Raw genomic sequence first — 26908 nt, forward strand, 5'->3', positions numbered from 1 at the left:
TTTCGGAAAAAAGGATTTTCGGATTTCTCAAAATTCGAGGAAGAAGAAGAGATTCTGAATCAAAAGTTGAGGATTCTAAATCAGTACTATCTAAGACAGAATACATTGAAAAATCTCTTTTTAGTTTTCTTTTTTCTTACCCAGATTTTTAAAATTTGGAGAAGAAGAAAGGATTTTCAGATTTTCAAAAATCCGGGGAAGGAAAAGGGATTCTGAATCAAAACTTGTGGATTCTGGAGGAGTATTTTTATTTAAGACAAGATACATCGGAAAATCTCTTTTTTAGTCTTTTTTTTTCTTCCCCAGATTTTGAAAAATTTGGGGAAGAAAAAAGGATTTTGTGCAAAAATGATTTTTTCGGAAATCAGCTTCTCCGATTTCCTAACTGATTGAACTAATGACTTACTCATTGTCCATATTAAAATGCTCCGGTCTTTTTGTTCGATCGAATCGTTCTGTTTCCAATTCATTAACCACGTTATCAATTCGGATATTCCTATTGAGAATCAAGTAGGCTTCGATCGTCTCCAAGCTTTGATATCCTTCCCCTTTCATCCATTTCTTAATGAACTCGTTAAGCTGCTTCTCTTCGACAATCCACTTCGAGAACAGAAGATGTCGACCATCGAATTTTTCCAAAAGACTCGTTCCAAACTTTCCAGCATTCGATAACCGAACCTTTTGAGCGTCGATCATTTCGCTGAGCTCTCCAATAATCTCTGGTTGAATTCTTAACGAATTCAAATTTGGGTAACGAGTTATAAAAGACTCGAAATCCTTCGCCTCTGCTGATTCTGAGTCTCCGGTCAAGAAAATCTTATCTACATTTTCATAAATCGGCATTTTTTCAATTGAGAAAAGCCAGCTGGCATCCATCCAAAGAGAATTTGATTTGGATTGACAGAACAATGCTTTAAAATGGTCATGTAATCCTTTCATGAGGGTTTCTTCAATGCATTCCACTTTTATCAAACATAATTGTTCATTAGTTTGGCTTTCCTGGGAACGGACTCTGCAAATTACAGAAGAATGGCATTGGGCGAAAACTCATTGACTCCGCACATTCTCAATGAGTCAAATTTTAAAAATTTTAGAGAATTTGGACCGATTTCTTCGATTTTTTCATGAAAAACCACTCAAAACACTGAAAAATTGGAATTTTATGCTGAAAACCGATAAAATTTGAGTCAAGTTCATTTTTCTTTCTACTCAAGCACTTACTTTGCCAAACCTTCGAAATCATCTCCAATTTTTATTCTCACCGCTCTTCTCGTTTTCAATTTCCGTACTTTCCAAACCCTGATTATCGTTTTCGTTTTCATTTCCTTTTCATCGATTCCAATTCGAATCGATTGCGCTTTTTTTCTTATATTAAAAAGTATTTTCGGAATTTTGATTCTTGCACGAATCGCACAATATTTGGTCTTTTTGGAAACGAGTGACATCATGAATACTTCACAAAGTTCCATATTTTTAAGAATATATTCTTGGATCAAATTAGGAAAATTCAGGAATTGAAGAGGCATTTTGGAAGGAATGGGAGTAGAAAAGTGTTTGAATCGCAATGAGAAAAGAGAAGGCGATCGATTCCGATGTGTGTTCCGTGTTTGCGTAGCGTTTTTTCTTCCACTCTTCCACGAGTATTGTGGTCGTTAATGCAGTAGAATTCGCTATATCTTCTTAAATGTTTTCAGATCTCGATATTCCCTAAATCTTACAATTTCGGAATTTATGAAATTCACTTGACAAAAAAAAAGACAGGTCGGGCAGCCAACACAAGTGAATGTGATTAAAGAAAGAGTTCATTCCATTTGTAAGATAAGCGACATGTTACGATGGCCCGACAATACGCTTATCGTACTGAACTTCAATCTACAGGCCTCAGACTGCTTGGAAATTTCCCAAGTTGGAAAAGTCTGAGCCACGAAACCGATTGGCATCGTGGCATACTGTCATTGATTTTGTTCGGATTTGGTGGAGATTTGGTGAAATTCCAGTGTATAGAGCTGCTTTTCTAGAAATTTCCATATTTCTTTTTCTCACATATTAAATTCTTTTTGATTAATGATTCTCTACGACTTAATTTTCAAGATTACTTATCAAAAACTATTGAAACCGGCCTAAAGAATTGATTTTTGTCAGAAAAAACACTCTTCGTAACCTTTTAAAAATTATAGTTTAAAAAGCCGTATTTCTCTGCAAAATTTCCATAGTCACTCGTCGACGTCTTCCAGAGCTTCCGTATCCTTCGAACTCATATATGAGTTGAGCTCATACTTGTTACGGCCCGGGTTCTTGGCGCCATAATGTAAAACTCAACATTTTTTGAATTTTTTCGCGAAAAAGTCACATTTCCGACTATCATTCAGAATTCTGAGGAATTCTGAAAAAGCATCGCAAATGTTCACACTTTCGATAAAAAATTGGATTAAAAATTGGTTCATTTTTTGAAGACTTGACAAGTATGCTCGCACTCCTCTTGTCTTCATCGCAGCCATCATCGAAGGAATTTCATTCCGAGCTGAAAAATGCATATATAAAACTGAAATTAACCACAAAAAAAAGCCAATTTCAATTGTTCTATCCGACGAGCCATCCTTATAAAATATTTTTTTCTAAATACTCGGTTTTTCACGAGTCAGGGGTGATGTTGAGCGATTTCTTCGATGAAACATCTGTAATATTAATTTTTATATTTATTATAAGCAATGGAACAACAAAATTGTCAAAAAGAACGACTGAAATCAATGCTAAAACGCCGGAAATAATTGAGACGTCCGAGAGTAAAAAAGACGAAAATAAGTGCGCGGCGGCTTGCAAAACCACGTGCGGGGCTTGCAAGGGGCGGAGTTTTCTCAGAAAATTGGAGGCAATTTTGATTTTTAATGCTGTTTTTGCCAGTTTTTTTCTCAATTTCGTTTCAAATTATGAATTTTAAGATAGAATCCGTTTTGAAAATTAGTTGTTCAACTAAATTTTTACATTTCAGGTTGAATCGGGCTCGGTAGGAGTCATCAGCGCCGAAAAATGCAACGATGCGCAAAAATGCTAAAAATCAAAACAAACAATCAGCATAAAAATCGTAAAGAATAGCATTCAGAGACCCTGAAGAATCTGACAAAGACCTTGCTTGTTTTCAGATTGAAGATAATCGGCTCGAAGTTCTTCACGACGTTTTCAAGGGAGTCTTCGTCATTGCGAAATTCATTTGAAAGGATTTTGTTATTTTAAAACAGAATATTCTTCCTAAACTCGGCATGACGTTTATCTTGAACTAGAATTTGTACGCGTCCAAGGCGCGACAGATAATGGAAAATTAGGGTTTTTGCAATGAAAATAGCCGGAAATTTGGCGTTTTTGACCTAGAAAATGCGTCCGAGGCGCGCCAGTCTGTCATTTGCTGATTTTTTCAGCTTTTGTCACCCTTTGGACGCTGTGCGTTGATCAGGAAATCAGTTTAAAACGCTATTCGCAAACAGCCCCGCTTCGAAAAAGTAACTTTTCTATCGGTTTTTCAATGATTTTTGACAAAAATTACTTTTTTTCCAACTTTTAGCCACACGAAAAAGAAAGAGAGTCGTTGCTGATGATGACCGAGCTCTCTTCCTTTTGAAAATTTCCAATTTTTTTTCTGCTATATCAGGTCCAACGAAATCGGTCGAAACCTGAATTTTCCTGAAAAGACCTGAAGATTCTGTGAGATTTAGTGAGTTTAAAAGCTTCAGATTTGGCTGGTTTTGCTTTTCGTCAACCTCAGAGCCATTGCATCGATTCGTGCAGTTTTTTCTAATTTTCTACTTTTTTGTAAGTTTTTGAAGCTTTTTACAGTTCTCAAGTTACCTCGGTACATTTTTTACACTCGTGAACATGAAAAATCTCTAATTTTTCAGATTATTCGGCTTTCAATCGAGAAATTCCAATGGAAATGTGCAATTTTGGGTCGGAAAATCGGAAAAATGAGAAATTTTCGATCAAAAACGCTAAAAATCCTTCATTTTTGAGAATTTTCAACCGAAATTCACGAGAAATCACTTAATTGGAGTCGGAAAACATGATAAACGAGGAATTTTCAATTTCAGAGAAGTTACAAGGGAAAACTATTGAGAAAATTGGAACAATCTACTAAAAGCCGTAACTGGTGCACCTTCGGCGCGTGTCATGCTTGAAAATTCTGAAAAATGGTTGACTTTCTAGTTGAATATGCGTCTAAGGTGCGCCAGATGTGGTTTCTGAAGTCTCTAGCTACACTCTGGCGTACCTTCGACGCGTTTAGCGCTTGAAAACTCTGAAAAAGGATTGACAAATGTGATCGATTTAGATTCAATTTCGATTCAATTCCAGGGAAATGACAAATGTTTCTTTCAGTTCTGGATAACCGGATGACTTGGATACGATACTATGGAAAACGTGTGAAAGCTGGTAATTTACTTGAAAATTCTTCTGAATTCTAAACATTCATTCGGAATAATAGTAGTCCAATAGAATCTTTAATTTAAAGAAATCCATGTTTTTCGATTTTTTTCTGGAAAAAAGGGGAGAGTCGTTGCTGATGATGACCGAGCTCTCCCTTTCAGTAGAAATCTTTTCTAGTAGAAAATCATAGATTTTTATAAATTTGTCAGGTCCAACGGAATCGGTCGAAACCTGCAATCCTTTTTCCGAATCCATTTTTAATTATTTTCAGGGAAATCGAAGATCTCAACAAACATTCCACTGCAAAACCCGATATATAAGAAATTTCCCATCGCAAAAATGGCTCATTTGGTAACAACTCTCATTTCTCCTCAATTAAATCCAAAGAATTTTTATTCTTTTTTTCTTTTGAATCTCAAAATTGTAATAATCGCTCTTACTCCTTCATCCCTTCAACTATTCCCGAGAGCACTTTTCTTGCTCTGCAAGATGGCGTCAGGGTGTCTGCACACATTGCCATTCTTCCACCACATATATTATTTTCGATGGCAGAGATCTTTTATTGAGTGCAGGATAGAAATAATATAAGGAAATGGAATAGTATTTATTATTTGGAAGTAGAAAATACTAGGTTTTCGAAAAAAAATCGAGTTACTTTTTGACATTAATCAATTTTTTGTAAATGTTAAGATTATATTTAGATTTTTGGAAAAAAAACTAGATAAATCTCATTTCTGTTAAATTGGTTTTTTTTCTCTGAACATTCCACAATTCTAGCAATTTGTTCTGGTTTTGGACAATTTTAAATTAATTTTTAATCAGTTTTTTTTGTTGCTATTTTTCGAATCTTCAAACATTTTTTCTCATAGTTGTCAAGGCCCGGCTTCAAAAAATGATCCTATTTTTTGAAACTTTTTTTTTGAAACTTTTTCAATTTTTGATGCTTTTTCAGAATTTCTTCTAATTCTGAGTGATAGTCGAAAATTTAAAAATCTAAAATTCGAATTTTTGAATTTGGCGCCAATTTTCCGTGCCGGCCTTGACAACTATGTTTTTTCTTCTTTTTTTACTATTAACTTTACTTCGGAACTTCGTGGCTGCAAGCTTGAACACTTGGGATAATGTACTCCTACAGTAAGCCAATAGTTGTTACAACGTAAAAATCACGCGTCCAAGGCGCCCCAGTTATCAATAATGATAAGATATTTCGAAACTTTGTAAACACTTGTTATCAGTGATTGCTGATGTTAGCAATTTCGAAAAAAGTGGTTTCCTTCCTGTTTAGTTTTGAAATGTTGCTGAAATTTTCCATTTTTCTCTGCAATTTGTTGAATGACGTCATTTGAAAAGGTTCCAATAAATTATGGGAATATTTTGAAAAAAAACTCTTTTTTTCGTGATCGTTTCCCTGATTTTCCGCTATTTTTACGCTGGAATCCTTGAACTTTTCAAAATTTTCATTTTCAGAATGAACTCAGACTACGAGAGCAGTGACAACGAGGAACAAGAGGATGAGAGCAGTGTTCAGGTGAGTATCTTTGTGTAGACATCTGGATATGAGGACATCCGGATGGATGTACAGACAGATTCTTAAAATGTTGAGAACCAGATGTCTTTTGAAAAAATGTTGAAATTTTTTGAAAAAATTCTAGTTTTTGACAATTCGAAAAATTTCAAAAAATTTCGTTAAAAATGAGCACTTTTGAATCCGGACATTCTTCAAATGTGGTTACTGTAGTTGTAGGAAGGGAATTAATTCAGAACTACAGTAAGACACCAGAAAACTTGGTTTGAATAAAATATTTGCTGAAAACTAGGTTTTTTTTGAAAATTAATTTTAAAAAAGCTGAAAAATTTATACTTATCAATGCCCGACTTCAAAAATGAACCAATTCTTTTCTTTAAAAAATTTTTTTTTTGAATTTTTCATCGAAAATGTAAAATTTTTTATGATTTATCTGAATTTCTTCTTATTCTGAAGGATTGTCGAAAATTTGACATTTTCGGCGAAAAAATTCAAAAATTTTGAAATTTGAGATTTGGTACCAAGTATCCGGACCTTGAAAATTATGGATATTTTTTGAAAAAAACTAGATTTTTCAGAATTCTAAGAAAATTATGAGCCGAAAATTGAGTTTTCAGGCTCAAAAGCACTTTTTTCATAGTTGTCAAGGCCCGGCCCGGGCAAATTGGCGCGAAAGTCAAATTTTGAAATTTTTTAAAAATTTAAAAAAATTTTTCGCGAAAAAGGCAAATTTTCGACTATCATTCAGAATTAGAATAAATTCTGAAAAAATAGTCAAAAATGGTCACATTTTCAATGAAAAATTGAAAAAATTTCGAAAAAAATTGGAAAAAAGGGTCATTTTTTGAAGCCGGGCCTTGACAATTATGCTTTCTTTTAGTTTTTTCGGATCCTGAATCACAAAAAAGGCAATCCGTACACCTGGAAATCCAACAGACTACAGTAATCCATCTCTTTTTATTTTCAGTTCCTTCCCCCTTCCACACTCGAATCTGAAATGAAAGAAATGATTGCTGACGTCCAATCCGTGCTGGAAATCAAAACCGGAGTGTGTCGAATCCTTCTTCACAAATACAAATGGAACAAGGACTCGCTCTTCGATAAGTTCTATGAGCATCCGGACACCACCGCCTTCCTGATTGACGCTCAAGTCATACCGAAACACTCTCCAACTCCATTCCCAGCTGTCCCCAACATTCCACAAGAATGCGAGATTTGTTGTGAGCTCACGGAGAAGCTCTCGGGACTCGCTTGCAATCATAAGGCTTGCTTCGACTGCTGGAAATCGTATTTAACGGAGAAGATTGTGGAAGGAAGGCAATGCGAAATCGAATGCATGGATTCAAATTGTAAATTGCTGATCGAGGATGAAAAAGTGATGTGTTACATCACGGATTCGACGGTGATGGCGATGTACGAAAGGCTGACGATCAACAGCTATGTCGCCGCAAATCAATATTTGAAGTGGTGTCCAGGAGTGGATTGTGGGTTGGCTGTAAAAGTAAGTTGGTCGAATTTTTTTTTTTTGAAAATTAGGAAAAAGAAATTTTGAACTATTTCTCGTTCTTCTTTTTTCTTCCCCAAATTTTGAAAACTTGGGGAAGAAAAAAGAATTTTCGGATTTCTCAAAATCCGGAAAAGAAAAGGAGATTCTAAATCAAAAGTTGAGGAATCTAAATCAGTACTATCATGTAAGACAGAATACATTAAAAAATCTCTTTTTTAATTTTCTTTTTTCTTCCCCAGATTTTTGAAATTCGGAGAAGAGAAAGGAATTTTGGGATTTTCAAAAATCTGGGGAATAAAAAAAGATTCTGAATCACACGTTGTGGATTCTGAGTACTATCATTAAAAAAAATCTCTTTTTTAGTCTTCTTTTTTCTTCTCCGGATTGTAAGGATCCGGAGAAGAAAAAGGATTTTCGGATTTTCAAAATTCAAAGGAGAAGAAGAGATTCTGAATCAGCACTATTTCATTCATTTAAAACAAAAATCTCTTGTTTAGTATTATTTTTTCTTCCCCAGATTTTGAAAATTTGGAGAAGAAAGGATTTTTGGATTTCTCAAAACTCAAGAATAGATTCTGAATCAAAAGTTGAGAAATCTTAATCAGTACTATCATGGAAGACAGAATACATCAAAAAATCTCTTTTTAGTCTTCTTTATTCTTCTCCGGATTGAAAGGATCCGGGGAAGAGAAAAGGTTTTTCGGATTTCTCAAAATTCGAGGAAGAAGAAGAGATTTTGAATCAAACGTTGTGGATTCTGAAGGAGTACTATCATGTAGAACAGAATACATCAAAAAATCTCTTTTTAGTCTTCTTTATTCTTCCCCAGATTACGAAAACTTGGAGAAGAAAGAAGGTTTTTCGGATTTCCACCGAAAAAGGCCAAGTGCAAATTACTGCACGGTACTGTAGGAATCCCGAAAATCGACACAAAGAAATCTTCCAGACCACCTCCACCGAACCCACTCTCATCACTTGCCCTTGCGGAGCCAACTTCTGCTTCGCTTGCTGCCAAGACTGGCATGAACCAATCAACTGTCATCTTCTCAAAAAGTGGCAGAAGAGATGCAGTGATGACGCCGAGACGTTCAACTGGATCCTCGCCCACACGAAAGAATGTCCAAAGTGTCAAGTGATCATCGAGAAGAATGGTGGTTGTAACCACATGACATGCCGGAATCGATCCTGTAACTACCAGTTCTGTTGGTTGTGCATGGGATCCTGGTCAGGACATGCAAGTGCTGGATGCAACAGTTTCGAGGATGAAAAGTCAGCCCTCAGACAGAAATCTCGAGTCAGTCTCGATCGCTACCTCTTCTACTACCATCGGCATGAAGGACACCGACAAAGCTTGTTGCTTGAGAAAAATGTATAGTCTTTCTTTGGCTTCTCTAACATCTAATAAGCTTCTTTCTTTTCAGCTCCAAGAAAAAATCGCCGTAAAAATGGAGGATCTCCAGAAGATTGGACGTATCACTTGGGTTGAGGTCAAGTTCCTCGAGCAAGCCGTCCAAGTCCTCTCAACTTGTCGACGGACCCTGATGAATACGTACGCATTCGCGTTCTATCTCAAACGAGACAACCATGCCGTTATCTTCGAAGCCAATCAACGGGATCTTGAGATGGCAACGGAGACTTTGTCTGGGTTCTTGGAGCAGGAAGTCGAGTTTCACAATGATTTTCACAGTTTGAAACTGAGCGTAAGTAGTTTGTGAGCCTGACTAGGGAAGGTCATGGAGTCAATGAGTTATAGAATGTGACTTATATCATTGGAAAGCTGAGAAATCGCTGATTTCAAATATATATTCCGTTTTTACCCTCGAGGCTTGGTATTCCAGAAAAACTTTGCAAAAAAAATTGCAAAAAAATGTTTCGTGTGTCAGAAAGGTAAAGATTTTTCATTTTCCAGAACGTTGACCTCGTTTTTCTTGAATACCCGGCCTCGAGGGCAAAAACTGAATATATATTTGGAATTAGCGATTTCTCAGCTTTCCAATGTAATAGGTTACGTCCCATAACTCCGAACTGACTCCATGACCTTCCCTAGTGAGAAATTTATAATTCTAGAATTTCATTTTCCAGATCCTTGATAAAACACGATATGTTGAACATCGCCGTCAAGTCCTTCTGAAACACTGCGCCGAAGGATACGAACAAAATATCTGGAAGTTCGACGAGACTGCTGCATACTAATCGGACTACACGGGTTTCTAATTTTCTGTATCATTTTTCTCATTTTTTAATATCAGTGCCATCATTCCATGCCCCCCATCACAGCTCTTTGCAATTTCTTTTCCTTTTTTCCATGAAGGTTTTTCTAGTCGAAATGTTTGAAAGTTTCTGAAATTAAAAGACAAAATGGTTATCAAGAAACCAAAACAAAATATTATCCAGCATTTTATTACATTTTCGCTGCACCGCAAACGAGAGAGTATCGGCGAGAGACGCAGAGTAATTTTTCGCGCCGAAACTGATTTTCAAAGTTTATTATCGCCATTTTTCAGAAGTTTTTTGTGAATTGTTATAAAAAATGCGAGAATAGATCAAAAACTGTGAAAAGCAGTGTCGGCGCGAAAAATTACTCTGCGTCTCTCGCCGATACTCTCTCGTTTGCGGTGGGGCGCAGTTGGAAGAGAGGGTGATCTGCTAATACTTTCTCGTTCTCCGCAGTTTCCGTGACGAAACTCGTGCTGTTCCTCTTTTTCTAGATTTCTTCTTTTTCTCTTTTTTCGCAGATGACGTGGATTCTTCTGAAGATTCTCCTGGAGATTCTGGAGTTTCTCCGCCTTCATCTAGAGAATCGTTTTCTTCACTTTGGTCTTTTTCTTCCGATTCTTCCGATTCCTTAGATGCTGATTTTTGAGTTTTTTGAGTTCGTCGTGGTTTCGGAACGTATTTCTGCTCCTCGCTCATCAAAAAGTTGAATTTAATCAGAAACTCGTTGAGCATTCGTTTCAAAGTTGATATTTTCAACTCTGGCATCAAAAGTGTTACAGTAGTCATCATCTCCTTCGATCCAGCATCCAGATCTTCCGAGCACAATTTCTTCAAAATCTCTCTATGAGTCTCCTCAATATGACTGTTGCATACATATATATTGGTTTTCTTCATAAGCGCCTCGGCTTGTCGAATATTGATTGATTCTCCAACGAGGCATCCGATAATAATCAGATGTCGATCACTTTCTTTTCGGAATGGTTTAATATCACCATGCCCTCTCAATAGCCTACAGATTGTACATCGACGATTTCTAGGGGTAGAAAGATCGTATGTGGTTTTGGAATTGAGGTCTACACTCAATGGATCAACTTCGTCTTCGTCTGGCCTAGAAGTTCCTTCTGACTCCAGGAGCTCGTCTTCCTGATTTACTTTCACAACTTTATTCCATGGTAATTTGGGCCGCGTCAGCTCTTCCCTTACATCCTCATATTTGACGAAGAACTCAAAAAGCGCCTCTTGAAATTCTTCTTTCGTCATTCCAGGACTCAAATGTGCTACAGAATTAAACATATTCTCGAATAGCTCCATCGAACATGAATAGAGATCTTTCGGGACTTTTAGCTCCAACTTTTCATAAATCTCCTCGATAGTCTCCCGAATATGACAGGGACATACATTGAACGCCTTTTTCCTCATTATTTTCGCTATATCTTCCTGTAGATCAAATCCTCTAGACAGGTATCCAAGAATGAGAATTTGTCGTTCAATTGGTCGTCCGAAATACCAAAGTGAATCGTATTGCTTTAAATCTTTACAGATAGTGCAATGTGAACGTGGGGGAGGTTTGGGTTCTTCCGGATTCGGTAGAGCGCGTTTACGTTTAATTGGCGCAGTTTTCGGTGGTTCTTCCGGATCGAATGTCTTCACATCTAGTTGTGCCACTGGTTTTTTCAAAACGACTTTTCGAATAGTTTGAAAATATGGTATTTTCGATTTCGAGTTTCGTGTCAACCCATCCAATTTCTCAATCATACTGTTGGTAATATCGTCTTCTGATGCTCCTTTTCCTCGGAATTCCTGATGAGACCCGGCGAGATTCAGACTTTGTTCTAGTTGTTGTCCTGAATACATCTTGGATAATCTATAAAGTTTTCCGCCTTCCGAAAAGTAGAAAGATGCATCGATGGACACTGCTGGACACGAGAAGTATTCTCTCGCCATCACCGATAAAAACTCGAATTGAGATTGACGCTCCGCCCACCAAAGAAATGGACAATCGGATTCTTCAGGGCGTTCTTTTATAGAAAATTCTCGATAGATTTCTATTTCCGAGCTAATAAAAGTCATTCGCTCTCTCGAATTCATCATCGTGGCATCCTGAATTCCAGAATGTACCGTCCATTTCCAATTCGTCTTGACGAACTCTTCGATGACTAAATTCTCCAAATCTCTCCACTTTTCCACCGGGAAAATATCAGTGTAAGAGAATAATGGATCCAATAAAACAGCTATTTCATAGCAATTTCTAGAATAGTTCTCGAACGATGAATCCAACAATTCCAGAACTTTCTTTTGTTGAAATGGGAATTCTCTATCAATCAGTCGTCGTAATCCCTCGATGGCTGGTATAATTTGAGAGATAGAGCTACTCGGAGTACTCAACGATCTACAGTAGTAGACGCATTGTCTAAGAAGACGTTGGAGATGAATCAGATGTTTGAAGACCATATTAGTGATATATAGACGAATTTTGTATTGTTCGCAGAAGTCGACGAATGATTCGTGCTGAAAAAATTGAAAATTTATTCAAAAAAAACTGGAAACTTCACTGTCTCTCATACTGCGAAAAAGAACTGCAAGAAACGTGGATTCTTTAATTTTTTGCACTAAAAATCCAGTATTTTCAGATTTTCAGACGTCGCAATTTATGAAAAAAGTGTCCCATCCATCAGAACTGAGTAAAATTAAATTCTCTATCAAATGAGCCAAAAAACGTGAATTTTGGTAAGAAATTGACTTTTTTGATACAGAAAAACCTATTTTCAGAAAAATGAGATTTTCAGAAATTTCAGCCAATATTTATTTTTCTAAAAATTTGAACAGTTTCAGAGCATTCTCAAGTACATTATGTGCAAATTGTATTAGAAAATGTTTTCTGAATTTTGGTCAAATTTTTGGTCAAAGTTCAAATATCAAAAAAGTCTTTTTTTTTCCCAAAATCCATGTTTTTTTGGCTCATTCGATAGAGAATTCAATTATACTCAATTCTGATGGATGCAACACTTTTTTCATGAATTGCGACGTCTGAAAACCTGAAAATACTGTATTTTTAATGCAAAAAATGAAAAAAATGAATTAAAACGTGAAAAATTGGCTTCTTGCAGTTCTTTTTCGATGTGTGGGACCGAAAAATTTTGAAAAAACTAACGAGGAGAAGGCATTTTGTTAGAAAAATGTATGTAACTTCCCACGAATCATTGTCCATTGATGGCAGGTTTGGTTCTTTTGAATCTTGATTTCTCGCGGATTGGAAACTGGAAAAAGAGAAAACTAATAGATGAAATAACAGAAAATCCAACGTACTTTTCAAACATGCGATATAAATCCGGATTTCCTTTTATAAATCGAATAAATCGTCTCAATAAATCCAATCCGTGTGAAAAAATGTTAATTCCCAGCAAGTTTTTCACAAATTTTGACATTTTTCGATAGAAACAGATATGAAATTGATTCACAAGTTCTCTAGACCCATTCATTCCGAGGATTTCTTGATTCGAACCGACTAAATTAGTGAATTTCACATCTCGAAAAGAGTAGTTGTTCACTGAACGGCAGATTGTGTTGAGAGTGTTAATTCTGGAAATGAAAGGAATAATTAATGTGGTTGAGGATGGTTGCGTCGATTTCGCCCATCGTAGTCTCCCAGAATCCGAAAAAGAACTGCGGAAACCTTTGATCGCGAAAAATTTTTCGGTCTAAAATTTTCGGATACTTCTCGAAAAAACCGCTCGAAAAATTAAGTAACAAAAATTGTGATTTTTCAATTTTTCCTGAAATTTTTTTCCTAATTTTGTACTCAAAAACAGGTTTCTGGGGGTTTGTCCTTGAAATACTCACAGTTTTCATACAAATTCAAGATTTTTGTCTTCGAAAAACTCATTTTTTCAGACAGATTCCCTAAACCTTTTTTTAATTTTAATTTTTCGGTTTTTTCGGTCAAAAATTTTCGGATAAAACGTTGTTTTTTTTCGATTTTTCGGTACAGATTTTTCGAAATTTTTTCGGAAAAAGTTTTTCGCACAGCCCTGGTTGGGACTGAGAAAAGTTCAGTTTTAGAATTATTCTGAGTACATAATTCACCCATTCAATCCAAAAAATCCTGGTTTCAGATATTATTTCAAGTCGAAATGGCAATTTTTCATTTTTCATTTCGTAAATATCTATGGGATTTTTTTATTTCTCATCATTATCAAACGAATGATAGCTCAAAACATGCTCTAGAAGTTTTTACACATTTCTATGAACGGTTTTTGCAATTTGCTCATAAGTATTCGAGAAAATAACAAAAAAAACTTTTTTTTTGAAATTTGATCGATTTCTCGGAAACTGATCAGCAAAATGGAAAACCCGTCCATCAGAAATGTGTACAAATCTCTGGAACATGTTTGGAGCTATCACTCGTTTGATATTGTTGAGAAATACAAAATCTCATAGATATTTCCGAAATCAAAATGAAAAATTGTCATTCCGAACTGAAATAATATCTGAAACCAAGGTTTTTCTTGCATTGAATAGGTGGATAATGTATTTAGAATAATTCTAAAATTGAAATTTTCTTACTTTAAGCTTCACGCTGAAAATTAAAGAAATAAAGTTGTAGACCTGCAATTTTTTCAAAAATTTAGCTTGTGAAGGTAGATCAAAAGTTTCCTTGCAGTTCTTTTTCGGAGATTGGCTCATTTATAAAGAAAATTAGAAGAAAACTCACCGATTATTTGATATTTTCTTCAAATAGACAGCGTTCTTTCTTTCATAAATATCCTCAAAATAATGAATTGAAAAAACGAGAAATTTCTCATTCAAATCGCCGTAAATATCGATTGTCACACTAATTGGTCCAATAGTCTTCGGATAATGAATTAATGGCTTCACATAGTGTTTCTCCACGTATTCCGTCATCGAATTTTCAGTCGGAATTATACATTTCGGATTGAAATGACTGATGAGGTCTTGAAATGTTGAATCTCTTGAGACTTCCAATGGAATTCCTTCACTTATCAAGAAGTTTGACAACAATTCGGTGAATAGTGGATCCGAATCACTGAAAAGAAAGTTTTCAAATATTTTTTGGAAATGTTTAAATTATAAATTAAAATTACCTTGAACACTGCGGTAACTCAATTTTCGGTTGACTTCTCAATAATTCCGGGTGTTCTCTTGTTTGGGCGGTTGGCCATGACATTCTGAAATGAAAAATAATGTTTTCAAAAAGAAAACAGGAGATTATCACATACATTAAGTCATTTTGAAGACTCATGGAATTTGAGGAACATTGCGCTGATTGCATAGTACCTGTAATAAGCATTTTCATTAATTTATCGTATATAAGTGAAATTTTAATACGGAAAATGGACAAAAAAATAGAGTCAAAAATATTAAAAACAGCTAAATGTCGTCAGATTGTGTGCACTGGACGCAATCACCACCACGTCAAATTGCGGACACTGGGAGAAAAATTAATTTTTTTTTCATTTATTCGACTCAGTTTCCAACTGTTTTAGCAATATTTCTGAACTATTTTTACTTTATTTTAATCCTCTAACATTCAGCTATGCTCTCATATTGCCGTTGGTTAGAATATTTAACGTTATAGACGTTTCTACGCCCGAAACCGATGAAACGTCTGTTATGCACAATTTTCAACGAAAAGAAGAGGAGTTGGCTCTTTAAAATCAATTTCTAGAGCTAAAAATGAGAAATCTGGTGAATTTCAGCCCAGAATTGCTCAGTTTGAACAAATTTTTCTGAAAAACAGTGATTTTGGACATTTTCATCCATTTTCAGCTAATTTTCAACATATTTTGAGTCCACGGAGACCATTTTCGAGCAAAAATTCCAATTTCAACTGACATTTTGTCATTTTTAGTGTAGAATTCGATTTTTTTGTCAATTTCAGCGTAAAATTGATTATTTTTAGATCCTTTCAACTTTCCGATGTATTAGCCTGATGAGCCTATTCTTGGGCAGCGAAAAATATTTTTTCGCTGGTTTTTTCGATTCACGGAGCAAGAAATTCAGCGAGAAAGAGTTAGAAATCAGCATAAAATACCGTAGAACTTTGAGTTTTAACAAGAAAATCGATGAAAACTAGCCGAAATTTAAAAATAAACTTTTTAAAAAACGCGCCGACGGCGCCCCATTTGGATTTGAAAACTCTCCGAAAAATATCAAATCATGTTAAAATCTCGCCTGAAAATGTCATAGAATAATCGGAAATGCATTTTTGAGTGCACTGAATCTAAAAATTGTCAAAAATTCGACTCTTGCAATTTTAAATTTCTAGAAATTGATATTTTCGGTTAGAATCAACATGAAATGCCGTAGAACTTTGATTTTTAACGAGAAAATCGAAAAATTATAATAAAATTGATGAAAAATAGCCGAAAACCCACTTTTTATGTCAGAAACATCGAAACATTGTAAAAACAGCTCGACATCCGATAATAAATGACTTAAAATCAATATTTGATCTTTTTTAAAAAACGCGCCGACGGCGCACCAGTTGAATTTGACTTTAAACTTTTTATCTAAAAAAAGGGGAGAGTCGTTGCTGATGATGACCGAGCTCTCTCCTTCAATCATGATTCTATCTGTATCAGGTCCAACGGAATCGGTCGAAACCTGAAAATTGCTTCCAGAATAATTATATTATTTTCTCAGATAACTTTCTGGAAATTCTACTGACGATAAATTTGCAATTATTTATTATTTTTGATTTAATCAAACAGAAATAGAGTATTCGACAACATTATGGAGGGAATGATATGAGTTAAGGAATGTTTCGAGCGAAAACATTCCAGAACCCTATTTTTAAACAGAAATGAGATGGCGGGTTGAAATTGGAATTAGAAAGAACAATTAAATTAAAATTATTCGCTAAACTCCCAAAAGTCCTGTTCGTATCCCTCCGAGCAGTGATCCAGCAGGATTTTTCGACGATGCTCGACGTACCGACACTTGTCTTGTACCTTGAGTCTCAACGCAGTCAAATCCTCCTGCTCCAAGTCCCTTTCCAAGAATCCGGAGAGCTGCTCGGTGGCCATCTCCAAGTCCTTCTGATTTCCCTCGAAAATCGCCGTATTGTTATCTTTTTTAAGGTAATACGCGAAGATATAAGTGAGGAGGAGAGTCTTTCGACACTTCGAGAGGACCCCAACAGCAGTCTCCAGGAATTGAACTTCGATCCATCGCATCTGTTTTCTCTCGAGCTCCTCCATCTTTGTGCGGACGATGATGCGTAGCTTCTGCTCCAAATCCAAACTACGTTTATGGTTGAAGTAGCGAGTGTAGTAGAAGAGAAATCGATGGAGATCGGCACGAGAAGCTTCACGTTTTTTGTCGGCTTCCTCATCATAACTGAAAGATAAATCAAGATTAGAACCGACTTTCATAGTTTAGCGCTAAAAATCCGTTTTTCCAGTTGTTCTGAGGTGAAAACTGACTAATATTCAGTCTTTTTGAGTCCTTTCGCCACCAGGACGTTTCACAACCACTCATTCCGTAACTATACCGTTTCGAGCAGACATCCTAGTTTATATATATTGAGCTAACTCGCTTAAAACGCAATCATACGAGCTGAAAAATATACTAAAATGTAGATCTCGGCGAGTTCTATGTCTGTGGCCTACTACGGATCGATAGCGAATCGTTGAGGGGGGCTAGAATGCCTTTTTGGCACTTTCCAGGTCCAACGATACCCGTAGCAGGTCACAGACATAGAACTCGCCGAGATCTACATTTTAGTATACTTTTCAGGTCATAATATTCTGTTTCAAGCGAGTTAGCTCAATTTATAAAACTACGATGTCTGCTCGGTTTCGAAACGGTATAGTTGCGGAATGAGTGGTTGTGAAACGTCCTGGTTGCAAGATATCTCGAAAAGATTGAAAATTAGTCAGTTTTCACCTCAAAACAACTGGAAAAACAAAAATCGGATAGAAAAATGAACAGAAGATGGTGATTTCCAGATGATTTCCAGACGATTTCCAACCTAACCTAATCAGAGTCTGATCACGCTGAAATTCGGCTGAAATTCCACCGGAAATCAGTGAAATTAAGTCTAAATCTGATGAAAACAGTTTTCGGCCAATTTCGTCCGATTTTACCCAATTTTTGAGCATTTTCAGTCCGTTTTAAGTGTATTTTTCTTCCAACTGAAAGGTCGGGAAAATGTGTCTAAAACGCGAAAATGGCCAAAAAAGGCATTCTAACTCAGCCATCCGTGAAAATACGAGTGAAAATGAGAAATTTTCAGTCAAAAACGCTGAAAATTGAGATAAAGTAGGGGTTTCTGATGATTTTCATACCAAAACCTTGAAAAATTGGATATTTCCAGACAAAATCCTCTTTTTTCAACCGATTTTTACCATATTTCATGATTTTCAGCTCTAAAAACCGCAAAATTGGGAGCTGGCGTACCTTTGGCGTGTTCTGCCCGAGTTCTGGCTGAAAATGCTGCGTCATAGGTACGCCAGGATACACAAAACGCGGCAGAGGTACGCCATCAATTTCAGAGAAGTTGGAAAACTCACCTGTTACATTTATACCAAGCATTCGAGTGCACCGACCACGCATTCATACAAATCCAGCAGAATTGGAATCTGCACTTTGGATTTTTGCACAACATATAATTGCATCCCCCATTCTTCTCAATCGACACTAAACACTTCGGACAGTCTCTCGTGTTTGACATAAGCCATGTGAATGTCTCCTTATCGGCACCGTATCCCTCTCCATTATGCTTTCGATCCTTCATTTCTTGAGCCTTCTTATTCCACATTTTGAGATGTCGACATCCGACGGGGTCGTGGTATTCCTCGGTGCACGAGAAACAACATTGGGTGCCACAGTCACAGACGACTAGTTGGGGCTCGTTGACTTTCACCTGGAAAATGAAGTTATAACTTTTATAAAACAGTGGTCACCAGAGTTGTCCGGAATCCGGATTCCGAAATTCCGGAATTTTGGGGGTTTTTGACATTCCGGTTCCGGATTCCGGTTTTCCGAGTTTCCTTTTTCCGGAATCCAGAAGTTGAAATTTTAAAAATTATTTGAGTTTAAAAGACAACTAAAGTACTTCTTTTTCGGTTTTGATCCTCGAAAGTAGTTTTAAACTTCGTTTTATCATTAAAAACACTGGCAAAAATGACTTGGCCTTGAAAATGTATCGAATCATTCCGAATTCCGGAATTCCGGGTTTTTTCGTCATTCCGGTTCCGGATTCCGTATTCCGGAAAATGTAAAACCTCATTCCGGTTCCGGATTCCGGAAATCGAAAAATGTCATTCCGTACAAGGTCACAATGAAAAAGAACTGCAAGAAATGGGAATTTTTAATTTTTGCACTCAAAATGCAGTATTTTTAGGTTTTCAGACTTCGAAATGGATGAAAGAAGGTCCCACAAATATGGAAAATTAAATTATTCACTGAATGAGCCAGAAAATGCGAATAATTTCGGTCAAAAACTGACTTTTTTGGAAAAATGAGTTTAACTTTTTTAGCAGAAAACATTTTCTAATAAAAGTTGCACATAATGTACTTGAGAATGCTTTGAAATTGTTTCAATTTTTAAAACAAATATTGGCTGAAATTTCTGAAAATCCGTTTTTCTGTATCAAAAAAGTCAATTTTTGACCAAAATTCACGTTTTCTAACTCAAAAGATAGAGAATTTCATCCATTGCGACGTCTGAAAACCTGAAAAAATCGGCTTCACGTTTTTTGCAGTTCTTTTTCGCAGTGTTGTTGGAGACACCGTGCAGTGTGGTATACTCACCCGAATAGCCTTTCCACATTTTGCATTCGGACACCAACACAGAAGATTATTGATCTCAACGTAGCTATCGACGACTAAATCCCGGTATTTCGTGATGGCTTCCTTATCGGTGATGTATTCAAGAATCTGGAAAATTTGAATGAATTTTAAATGAAAAATGAGCAATTTTCAGTAAAAAATTATGAAAATCGGACTATTTCAATCATTTTAAACCAATTTTTTCCGGTTGAACAGATGATACGAATTGGAAAAAGCGTCAAAGGCGCTCCAGTTTCTCTCATTCTACGAAATTCTGGGCATTAGAATACGAAGACACGCAGAAAGCGGCGAAGGCGCGCCAGATTTTGGTGAGATATGATACTATTGGAATCTGGACACCTATAATATGAGAAATTAATCGAAAACAGTTGAAAATGAGAAATTTTGAATTGAAAACGCTGAAAAATTTACCAGTTTTCTTCGATCATGCGATTTTTCAAACCAAAACCTTGAAAAATTGCATTTTTTAAGACAAAATCCGCCATTTTCAGCTCTAAAAACAGCAAAATTGAGAGCTGGCGTGCGTTTAGCGTGTTCTGTCCAAATTCTGGCTGAAAATGCGTCATAGGTGCGCCAGATACCATTTCTGAAGTCTCATGTGAGCTGTGGACACATAAAATAATGTTAATCAAAAAGGCGCCAGAGGTACGCCAGACCTCGTTTTTCAGCCAGCAATTTCAGAGAAGTTACAAAGGAAAACTAGTGAAAAATGATGAAAATTGACAATTTCCAGTCGAAAAACTCTGAAAATCTTTCATTTTTAAGAATTTTTGCTTTAAATCCACGAGAAATACCTATTTTGAATTAAAAAAATAACGATTTTTAGTCGAAAAACTCTGAAAATCCTTAATTTTTGAGAAATTTCGATTGAAATCCACTAGAAATCACCAATTTTGAACGAAAAATGAACGATTTATAGTCGAAAAGATTGAAAATCGGGTTACAGACTTCCAGCTGATAAAAATCATCAGAAATTTTGGATTTTCTGAATAAAATCACCTGAAATCTGACAAATGCGTTTTACTGATAATCCAGGTGTCGTTAAAATGCTATTTTTTCAGCAATTTCAGAGAAGTTACGAAGGAAAACTAGTAAAAAATTATGAAAATTGACAACAAAAAATATCGTAAAACACAAACCTTTTCGTCCTCCATCAACAGCTTGCAGTCCGATGCCATACACTCGATTTCACTCTGTCCATCCTTGATTTTATCCATTATATACATTGTCCAACAGTTATTACATGCTCGATGATTGCATGCCAGCCCAGTCAATTCCACCAAATCACAGCAGATCTCACATTCGGCCTCTTCATTCTTCGAATCGAATGTCTTCTTGACTTTCGGAATGACTTGAGAATCGATGAGAAACTCGTTGGTGTCCGATTTCTCGTAGAATCTCTCCAGTAGGGAGTCCTTATTCCATTTGTATTTGTGGAGCAGAATTCGACAGGTGCCTGGTGGCACTTGAATCACTGACTCCACCTCTTCGATGGCTTCGTTCATCTCGGCGGCCAACGCATCTCGTGTGAGCGACTGAAAGAATGAAATGGAATGGATTTTCAAGTTTTTTTTTGAATTAGAAATCGTGATTGTAACATCGATTTGATGATTTTCGGGGGTTTTCAAATCCAACTGGGGCGCCGTCGGCGCGTTTTTTCAAAAATATGAAAATCTTTTCCTAGGGGTATTTTTGGATGAGGAATCCCATTCCGTTATCAGTTTTGACCAGAAACGTTCCACTGACACAATAAACCCAATTTCAGGGGTGGCCTTATACTTGTGTTAAGCACTGTATAAAATGCTGAAAATAAAATTAAAATCGATGAAAAATAGCCGAAAACCCACTTTTTTTGACAAAAATAACGAATTTTCACTGGTTTTTTGGCTATTTTTTGCTGAAAATTACGATTTTCTCATCGATTCTCCACTCCCGCTCGAAAATTCTCACCTGATACTTGACTTCGTCAATTTCTGGCTCCGATTCGCTGGCATCGAATTCGATTTCGTCGTCAGAATTCATTTGAAACGTGGCTTCTGGATTTAAATAATTATTTGACAAAAAATTGAAAAAAAATGCAAAATTGATTTATTTACGGGAGATAAAAAAATGCAAAAAAATTCTTAAAAAAACAATAAACCATAATCAAAGACCAGATTTGGTGCGAAGGAAGTGCTTCAAAATTTCAATTTTTCCCCAAAATTACACAAAATCTACGTTCAAAACCGACGAAAATCTTTATTTTTCGGAGAAAAATACGAAACCACAATGAGAAAAAAGAAGGCGAGAGAGTGTGCTGGGGGTGAGAGACGCAGACACATCGAGAGAAACGGAGAGGAGAAAAATGGCAAAAAAGAGAAAGATGTGGTGTGTTGGAGGTCGATGGGGGGTCCCACGAAAGAAACAACTGAGATAAGTAACAAAATAAATAGTCTGGCGTGCCTAGGGTGCGCTCCGGAAATCAAATTCTTTTGTTTTAATCGTAACTATGGAAGTATTGCATTGATTTTTTTGGTTTTTTGGCATTTTTCTTATCGAATGAATACTAATTAAGGTGGACAGGAAGTGTACTAGACAACATTAAAATTAAAGGAAATTTTAGCAAAAATTGAATGAAGGTTGAATGAATAGTGACCGACAAACTTTTACTCGGCTTGCTGTAGTTTCGTGGTGGTACCGACAAAATCTTCCTCTGTGTACTGTAGTATCTAGGATACTGTAGAAGCCGAGAGGAACTGGGTTACATTTGAATATGTTAACAAAAAGATCTATTGGCACAGCACGCTTCTTACAATCGCGCTCTACCGAAACCGAAGAAAAATGTGTGCGAAATTGAGAGACTCAGAGAAAAAGAGAGATTTTTCAAGGTCATTTCGGTGGAGCGCAGTTGGAAGAAGGGTGCCGTGCTAATATCTCTCCAAATCTTTTTTACAGAAATTTCTGGTGTAAAAATGGGTATTTTTGTTTTTCTTCAAAATCTGGTCTATAAACAGAGCAAAATATAAAAACGCAACGGAAATTGGGGAATAATGTGAACTTGAGAATCTACGAATCTCATATTTCTGTTGGTTTTATTACTTTTTGTCTTCTTATGACCTCATGAGGAACGAATCTAACCGATTAGGACACTCTGCCAAGAATAATAAAACTTAGATAAACGAGAAGCAAACAGAAAAAAAACGAAAATTTTAGAAAACTGCCGAGAAGGTAGAATATGAAAGGTAAAGTATAAGAAATGGAGAAACAGAGAGAAGAGGATGACTAAATGGAGCCATCTCTGTACACCTGCACTCTCATTGCATATCTTTCTTTGGCCATTCTATGTAGATCTCTTATTGATTATTCTCATTTGGAATCATGTTCTTTCGTTGATTCTTTCTAGTATTCTTGAATAGTTCAGAAACTTAGTTTGTGCTACAAGGTATTCAGTCTCTGTTTGGTTTTTAAAAATTCATTAAAATCCTTTTCAGAAAATAGTTAACATTGAAGATGATATGGATCCTGTCGTATCAGAATGCGAAAAATGTCTTAAAGAATATGGATCCAAATATAATGTTAGCTTGTTTTCTAGACTGTCCGTATCACTAATATAAGCTGCATACTGTAGATGTACAGTACCGAAAGGTTATCAAATTTGGCTGTTTTCAGTGGAAAATGACTAAACTTGGTAGTGTATTCTGGAGTCATTTGATTGTCCGGCGAATTTTATTTTGCATGGGTTGAACAGAGCAAAAATAGTACATCATTTTTGTAGTTGACCATTTTTTTGTAGGGACACTATCTTGAAAGTTAGAGGCTGTCAAAGTTAATAGCTTCAAAATTTCGCTAAGTCGGTTTTAGGGAGAAACTACTTTCACAACCTGTAACTTCCATGATAGTGTCCCTACAAAACATCGTTAACTACAAAAATTATGTGTTATTTTGGCTCTGTCCAACCCTTGCAACACTGAGTTTACCGGACAGCCAGGTAACACATAAATACACTGTCAAATTTAGTCATTTTCAACTGAAAACAGCCAAAGTTGATCACCTTTTGAGCGGTACTGTAAGCCGCATAATGTAGATGCACATAAGATACCGTAAAAACTGTATTTGAGGTGCCCCTTTATATGAAGTGCCCTTCTAATAGTGGCGCCCTCCGACGGACTTTTTGAACAATAGAGTTGCACCCTCTAATTGAGGTGCCCCTCTAATACAGTTGCCCTCCACCGATTTACACTTTTCTCTAATATAATCATTAACTGACTCCGAACTGTTCTCTCACATTACTATTTCAGCATTTTTCTTGCCAAAAACGTAGTTTGCTATAGAAATTCAGGATTTTCTCCGTTTTTTTACGTAAAAGTTCGATGAATTCGGCATAAAAAACTAATGAAGTCAAACAAATTCAAAAGATAGTTGGGTATCGAGGTCGGGCGAATTCGTTGACGAAAAATAGAGGTGCACCCTCTATTTGAATTGCCCTTCCGATAGAGTTGACCCTTTGAATAATAGAGTTGCATGCACCTCAAATACAATTTTTACGGTACTTTCAAAAAATTATAAATCTCCTGGAGGTTCTCTTCAAGACAAATGGAGTAGAAACAATAAAAACAATGTTTTAATTAAAAATATTTATTTATTTGGGTGTGCACTCGATTTCATGATACTTAAGGGTACAATTGATGTTCCCCACCATGATGTTTCGAAAACATAATAAATAGACGGTTTACAAACATTTAACAGGAAATACCACTCGAAGATCAACGTTTTTTGGGAAACTTGAACATTCACATTTGAGTTTTTTTTAAAGAAGAAAAAAGAGAAAAGTGGAAGAAAAAATATGAACACAATTTTAAGGGAATGACTACTTGATAGAATATGGGATGGTGAAGGTGGTGAAAATGGAAAAAAATACCCGCAAATTATCAAAATTCGAAGTGCACATCATTTGTCCACCCACCATGTCCCGTCCATGGATTCTCCGATTCAAATTCTTTCATCATTCTATTCTGCGCGTTGTACTCGTAACTGCGCTTCATCGCTTTGCCGATCCGCGCTGTTGCTCGTCTCCTCGCAATCTCCAGTGCATTTTCCAGGCTTGTTCCTGGTACGAGTTTCTGGAAAACGGAATGAATCAGTTGGGAAGTGAAGTTTCAAAAACTCACCACCGCGCGTCTCTCCAACACCGACTTGAAGCAGTAATCAGTGGGATCGCTCGAATCACTGATTCTTCGAACTTTTGAAATCTCTCCATCATCCAAGCTATCTCCTTGACGCTTCTTTGCCTTCGGAACAGGAGAAGTTTGGATTGCTACTTCTGTAGAAATCATCAAATCACTTTGCTTCTCATCAGAATCATCATCCGAGGGTCCGCAAATCCCAGTTTCTCCGATCAAAGTAGACTTTGGAGCCATCGTTCCTTCGTTGATTTCAATAGATCCATGGTTCTCTTTTATTTTTGCGACATCTTGAGGAACTTCATGGCCTGCCAATAATTTGAGATCTTCAGCTTCATTGACATCTTTTGCATCATTTGAGGCAAAAACATCATCTTCAATGGTCTCGAATCCCGGATTGTGGAGAACGTTGGTCCACTCTGAAAAATTTTAATGTTAGGAGATCATAATTGTGGGTGCAGAATCACTATTGTGTTCTTTCCAGAATTTTTCTGAAAACTAAACCCATGAGAACTCTGATAAAAATTTTATGATTTAGAAAAGGAACCCGTCTCAAAGGCCTCATTGATAACCGTCCGATGTCAAATTTTTATGGAATGCGTTGATCAAAAGTAGAGCTTCATTTCTGTTTTTGACAACTTTTTTGCACGGGCGGTCTCTAGCAAGTTACATATCGACACAGTAATTTCTCTCTCAAAGCGACCCGTGCAAAATAGCACGGTTTTTGAGATGTTATCTTAAAATGACCATAACTCTCTAGGGAGTGTCCGCACAAAAAAGTTGTCAACAACAAAAATGAAGCTCTACTTGTGATCTATGCATTCCATAAACAATCGATATTGTGAGACTATCAGGGAAACCGTCTTACACTCAAAAAATCGATTTATTTCAACTTAATACTGCAAATGCGGCCATCTTCCTGGTCCGTACTGTAAATCACTCTTCTAAGTTTTGAAAGAAAACTTACCAAGCCAGTGTTCCATCATTTTTAACTCTAATTCCCCTCCAACAGATTCTTCATCTTCCGTCGATCTTTCCTCTTCTTCCCCTACCTCCCCTATATTCCAGGTGTCCGCCGGAGAAGAAAAATCTACATTATACACTGAAAAATGATTTTCAGCCTCCTCAGATGACCCCTTCTGAAGAGGGGAACTGGTCGGACACTTTGTAGAATCATCAACCAGTTTTTCCTGGATTTCCGTGCACAAATTCTCCATTGAAATTTGTTGAACCATTATTTGTTCCACAGTAAATTATGTGACTGAAAAAAGAAACATTTGAGAGAATCAGAGAAGGAAAATCTCACAATTTATACTGGAAGAAAACGATGAAGAGGAATACGGTAAAAACTGATCGATTGCCTCTGAAGAAAGATACTTCCCACACGACACTCAATATACGTCCTCTGGTATAAGACTGAATCGGAATGCGGACCGCACGCCAACTACCTGTGTTCTTCCCCTTTTGGGCCTATTTGGCAGTCGATACAAGACAAATATTGGACCGACCATCCGCCAGATGACGTTAAAAGTGGGTACAACATCGGCATGTTATACTGTAGCCACCCGGCTGTCATCTTTCAAAAGGCTATCAACATTGGCTGTTTTCGATGGAAAATGACTAACTATAAGTTTGACAGTGTATTTCGGCGTCACCTGATTGTCCAATAAACATAATTTTGTTTTGGTTGGACAGAGCAAAAATAGCACATCATTTTTGTAGTTGATCATTTTTTTGTAGGGACACTACTATGGAAGTTACAGGTTGTCAAAGTGAAAAGCTCCGAAATTTCGTCGGTTTTGGGAAGACGTGTAACTTTCAAGATGTTGCCCCTACAAAAAAATGGTCAACTACAAAAATTATGTACTATTTTTGTTTTTTCCAACCCATTCAAAATAAAGTTTGTCGGACATTCAGGTGACACTGAAATACACTGTCAAATTTGGTCATTTTTCACTAAAAACAGCCAAAGTTGATAGCCATTTGAGCGGTACTGTACATCGTTTGGTTTGAAGTTTCAATTATTTATTAAGGATTACAAGGGCAAATAATAGGGCGCCAATTTTATCACCCTACTCGAGGTGGGACTTCCATGTAAAAGGCAGGATGTGCCATTCCTGGTCCGCTCTCTCAGACTTACAAAAAAATTTTATCAAACGTAAAAACTGCTATTTTTCTTCCGGAAGATAGATACCATATTTTATACTTTATTCTTAAATAAAACATATTTTTTAGCATTACCGGATCAAATAATTTTTTTGAATTTTACGC

The 26908-nt window shown here is 36.4% G+C and overlaps 4 protein-coding genes across 4 annotated transcripts; 1 reads left to right on the forward strand and 3 right to left on the reverse strand.

The window, feature by feature from the left end:
• Positions 1-402: 402 nt before the first annotated feature.
• Positions 403-876, reverse strand: GCK72_007225 (uncharacterized protein; the record flags this gene model as incomplete). The annotated part of the gene is made up of 1 exon (XM_003103726.2): positions 403-876. The coding sequence occupies one exon, from the start codon at positions 874-876 to the stop codon at positions 403-405; it is 474 nt and encodes a 157-aa protein (XP_003103774.2).
• A 5005-nt stretch (positions 877-5881) lies between these two features.
• On the forward strand, positions 5882-9638 carry GCK72_007226 (uncharacterized protein; the record flags this gene model as incomplete). The annotated part of the gene is made up of 5 exons (XM_003103715.2): positions 5882-5941; positions 6906-7439; positions 8392-8814; positions 8867-9145; positions 9528-9638. 5 exons carry the CDS (start codon positions 5882-5884, stop codon positions 9636-9638), a joined length of 1407 nt encoding a protein of 468 aa, XP_003103763.2.
• A 453-nt stretch (positions 9639-10091) lies between these two features.
• On the reverse strand, positions 10092-14952 carry GCK72_007227 (uncharacterized protein; the record flags this gene model as incomplete). The annotated part of the gene is made up of 6 exons (XM_003103773.2): positions 10092-12170; positions 12814-12919; positions 12969-13241; positions 14374-14706; positions 14765-14848; positions 14900-14952. 6 exons carry the CDS (start codon positions 14950-14952, stop codon positions 10092-10094), a joined length of 2928 nt encoding a protein of 975 aa, XP_003103821.2.
• A 1582-nt stretch (positions 14953-16534) lies between these two features.
• On the reverse strand, positions 16535-25872 carry GCK72_007228 (uncharacterized protein; the record flags this gene model as incomplete). The annotated part of the gene is made up of 8 exons (XM_053726051.1): positions 16535-17021; positions 18197-18549; positions 19440-19565; positions 20618-21013; positions 21429-21514; positions 24421-24577; positions 24626-25056; positions 25605-25872. 8 exons carry the CDS (start codon positions 25870-25872, stop codon positions 16535-16537), a joined length of 2304 nt encoding a protein of 767 aa, XP_053590245.1.
• Positions 25873-26908: the final 1036 nt, after the last annotated feature.

Source organism: Caenorhabditis remanei, chromosome II, assembly GCF_010183535.1.
Source record: "Caenorhabditis remanei strain PX506 chromosome II, whole genome shotgun sequence".
NCBI lineage: Eukaryota > Metazoa > Nematoda > Chromadorea > Rhabditida > Rhabditidae > Caenorhabditis > Caenorhabditis remanei.